The sequence below is a fragment of the Cryptomeria japonica genome, chromosome 2 (assembly GCF_030272615.1).
Source record: "Cryptomeria japonica chromosome 2, Sugi_1.0, whole genome shotgun sequence".
NCBI lineage: Eukaryota > Viridiplantae > Streptophyta > Pinopsida > Cupressales > Cupressaceae > Cryptomeria > Cryptomeria japonica.
In genome coordinates, this window is record NC_081406.1 from 271,118,733 (window position 1) to 271,122,952 (window position 4,220).

General features: G+C 33.7%; 1 protein-coding gene across 1 annotated transcript; it reads right to left on the minus strand.

The window, feature by feature from the left end:
- Positions 1 to 1,134: 1,134 nt before the first annotated feature.
- On the minus strand, positions 1,135 to 2,401 carry LOC131056092 (pectinesterase inhibitor 10). The gene has a single exon (XM_057990430.2). It carries the CDS (start codon positions 2,239 to 2,241, stop codon positions 1,447 to 1,449), a length of 795 nt encoding a protein of 264 aa, XP_057846413.2. The 5' UTR covers positions 2,242 to 2,401; the 3' UTR covers positions 1,135 to 1,446.
- Positions 2,402 to 4,220: the final 1,819 nt, after the last annotated feature.

Here is a 4,220-nt window from a genome sequence, read left to right on the forward strand (position 1 = left end):
ATCTAGCAGGTAGTTGGACTCAATAATTCTCTTGGAGGGTGTTCCTTCCGCTCAGTTAGATTATTGTAATTATCTATATCATATTATTATCAATATATTACAGGCTTAGGCCTTTTGCTAAAAAAAAAGAGAGACAAAAAAATTATACATTAAATTAATTCTAATATCTTTTAATTATTATTTGTAACTTCATAAGAAGACATAAATAATTAAAATAAAATTTTAACTCAATGGAAATTAATCCTTAAAAGAAGAAGAAGATGAGTAGAATAAATTTAAAAAATAGATAGAATATTTTACTAAAATAACATAGCATTCAAATATAAGATTTTTAAATCAAAATAAAATTATTCTACAATAATTAAAACTTTAATAAGGCAACTAACTATTAAATAATTGATTCTAATAAATTTTAATGATTATTAATAATTTCATTAAAAAAACATAAATAATTAAAACAAATTTTAAATTTAATAAAAAATAATTCTTAAAATAAGAAGAATAAAGCCCCTAATTCTTTATTTTTTAATTCTCTCTCTCACACACACACATCATCTCCCTCCCTCCCCTTCTTCCTCTCACTCTCTTCCTCCCCCACCCCCTCTCTCTCTCTCTCTCTCACACACACACACACACACACATCTCCCTCCCTATTCCCCTCCCACCTCCCCTGCCCGCCCCCCACACACACACATCTTCTCCTTGCCTCCCATTCTTCTTCTCCCCGTGTGTGTGTGCATTTATCTCTTCCATCTCTATGTATCCCTCTATCCTCTCTCTTTATATGTCCCTCTCCTCTCCATATCCCTCTCTTTCATCTCAATCTCTATCTTCTTCTTCATTTTCTCTCTCACTCTCCCTCTCTGTAATTGTAAACATAAAATGAGCCCGATTATCCTTTTATTCATGTTTAGATCCCTATAAGTGGATGCATAGTTGATTTGAAGCTATCACTTCTCCATAGATACTTGTTTTGCACAAACAACATCATTTGCTACAAGACCTATTAATTGACTTCATTGATTCATAACTCTAGATAAAAAAACGTTTAACCTATTTTTTTTATATAACATTAATATTAAAAATAAATTACTAAAATGAAAAAAAACATATTACTAGTTTTTAACATTAATATTAAAAATAAAAATATTGCATTACATGGAAGGATATTACAATTGGTAGTATAATTTCAGTTGAAATTTAACACCAGCCAATCAATCCAAATGATAGTCATTCGAACTAGACACAATATTTCAGATTCCATCATTGGAAAGAAAGAAAGATTCTTTTATAGTCCACTATGTGAATGGTCTGATAGATTATAGTCATATGTGACTACCTTGTGCTACAAACAAGCATACATACCTTACCCCATGTGGGATTTGAACTTATGACCTCTCTTTCAAGAGTACAAATTCTCCACCCCTATATCAACTCAGATGAACATCAAATTAGCCCAGAGAAAAATTTGTCATAAGTCAAGAGCCGGCGATTCTGCGGTGAAATTTTCTGAGCACTTCCGTTGCTCTCTTCCGCAGCAACGTAGTTAAAAATAGCGAGAGCGTTGCTAATGAGCTGTGAGAGACTATCAAGCATCTTCTTCATGCTCGCCGGAATATTCTCATCCACATCCTCAAACCCTTCAATACAAGTGCCCGGATTAGTGAGCGCCGCACTGAGCCACGTCTTCACATCGGCCGTCCGGCGACTCCAATTGGGGCTAGCAACGACGGAAAGAGTGTCATTCAGCTCATCCACCGTGTTCTGCAGCACCTCCACGCAAACCTCGAAAGCTCCGCCTCCGCCTCCGTTAAATTTCCGGCCCAAATCAGCCGTCCCTTTGGCTATCTCAAGGCTTAATTCCACCGCGATCTTTGCCAGCTCCGAAATATTTGCCCTTGCCGCCGCCGGAATCGAGGACAGAGACGAATTGCAGGCCTCGAAATATAGGGTTTTGTTGCACACCAATTCGATTAGATCTGGAGATCGAGTCCCACCAAGACCGCTGCTTTCTTCGTTTGGTAGGGCGTTTTTCGGCTTGAAGAATCCCGTTCCTACAAATATTGCGCTAAGGATGAGGACTATGGAGCACATCACGAGAAAAATGACCAGGGCTTTCTTCCTCCATTGGAACACTGTATCGTGGCCGTTGCTTAATGGCCGCACAGCCCCGATTTTCTCGTAGTTTTTAAGACTGTACAGATCCCCTTCGCTCATGGCAGCGAATTGCTGTTTTTTCATTGAATGAGATGAATTAAGAAAAACTTGGATTTGGGGAAAAAATGATCCGCATCATTTGAAATGGTCAGTCGTCGTGGCGTAGCGTGTCGTACTCCGTTTTCAGTGACACCGAATGACAACAGTGGTTTGGTGAATCACTGGTTTGGTGAAATTAGTAGCAGCGGTTTTGTAGAATGTGATGTTGACAAGTGGTATATTTTTAAAATGGAAATGGATCTTTTTTATAGTCTATTATATTAGGTCATTAGTTTTCAAGTTTGCACATGATTTATAGTAATATGGTAATGGGATTATGTTGTACTCCATGCAAGAGGCACATCTGTTTTTTGGGATTTGCATATGACTTATGGTAATATGGGATTACGTTGTATTTCATGTAAGAGATGATATTTCATGTAAGAGACACATCTGTTTTTGAGTTTGCTTATGACTTCAGTAATATGAGATTACATTGTAGATCATTCAAAAGACACTTAATTATGCTACAAATGAGGCATACATGCCCTCTACCTTGGAGGATTTGAACTTGGATTTGGTTTTGGTTTTATAGTTTGATTTTTATTAATATGGTTCTTTTTATAATATACAATATTAGGCGATCCGTTTTTTGGTTTGCACATGATTTATAGTAATATGGGATTATGTTGTAGTCCATACAAGAGGCACCGAATTGTACTACAAATGAGGCATACATGTCCTAGCTAGAAGGATTTTAACTTGGATTTGGTTTTGGTTTAAAGTTTGATTTTTATTAATACAGTTCTTTTTATAGTCTATGATATTAGACGATTTGTTTTTGGGTTTACATGTGGCTTATAGTAATATGGGATGCAAGAGACACCTAACTATGCTACATATGAGTCATACACGCCCTACCCTAGAGGATTTGAACTTGAATTTGGTTTGGTTTATAGTTCGATTTATATTAATATAGTTCTTTTTATGGTCTATGATATTGAGCAATATGTTTTTGGGTTTGTAGGTGACTTATAGTAATATGGGATTACCTTTGTACTCCATGTAAGAGGCACCTAACTGTGCTACAAGACTATACATGTCTTACCTCATGTAGGATTTGAACTTGGACTTGGTCTTGGGTTTGGAGGTGGCTTATAATAATGTGGGATTACTTTGTACTCCATGCAAGAGGCACATTATTGCGACATGATCCTATACATGTCTTACCTCATGCCAAATTTGAACTTGGTTTTGGTTTATAGTTCAATTTTTATGAATACTTGTCATGACATATATTAAGATGCAATTTTTTAAATTAGTTTGTTACGTATTAATTAATTATATGTCTAATTTTTTAATGGATATAGTTTATAATATTAGAAAGAAAATTGATTAATTAATTCACTTTTTTTATTGTAATTTTCATTTAAGTGTCATACAAATTGATTAGACTATTGAATTTTGAATGTCATAATCATTTCATCTTATCAATCAAAAGAAATTTTGGAAAAACTAATACACCAAAAGTCATGTAGGCTATAAAGTGAATCCTCTACTTATAGCTCATCTACTCCCCTCCTTTTCTCAATTCTATTTGCCACAAGCTAAAACAAAAAATAAGTTAGACAGTACACTTTTTTATATTTATTTTATTTTTATTTACATTTACTTTTACATGTTTGTTTTCAAAGTAATGTAATTAACACTTGGGTTGATATCATTAATCATACTAAACTTGATATGGAAGTTATGCATGAGTGTCCCTTTATATTTCTATTATTATAAGTTTCTTTTGATAAAGGGTTCCATATAAAATCTATTAAGATATAAGTTTTTTAATTAGCTTGTTATGTGTTAATCAATTATACGATTGAATTATTTTTTATGAATCATATAGTTTATAATGTTTTTTAAAAAATGGTTTTTTTTTTTTTAATCATCTTACAAATTGATTGCAAGATTGACTTTTGATATCGTAATCATTTTATCTTACTTATCACAAAGAAAGTTTGAAAAACTAA

Bases quoted from the DNA above. Each gene is read 5' to 3' on its own strand.
- LOC131056092 (XM_057990430.2), bottom strand. From the start codon at position 2,241: ATGAAAAAACAGCAATTCGCTGCCATGAGCGAAGGGGATCTGTACAGT.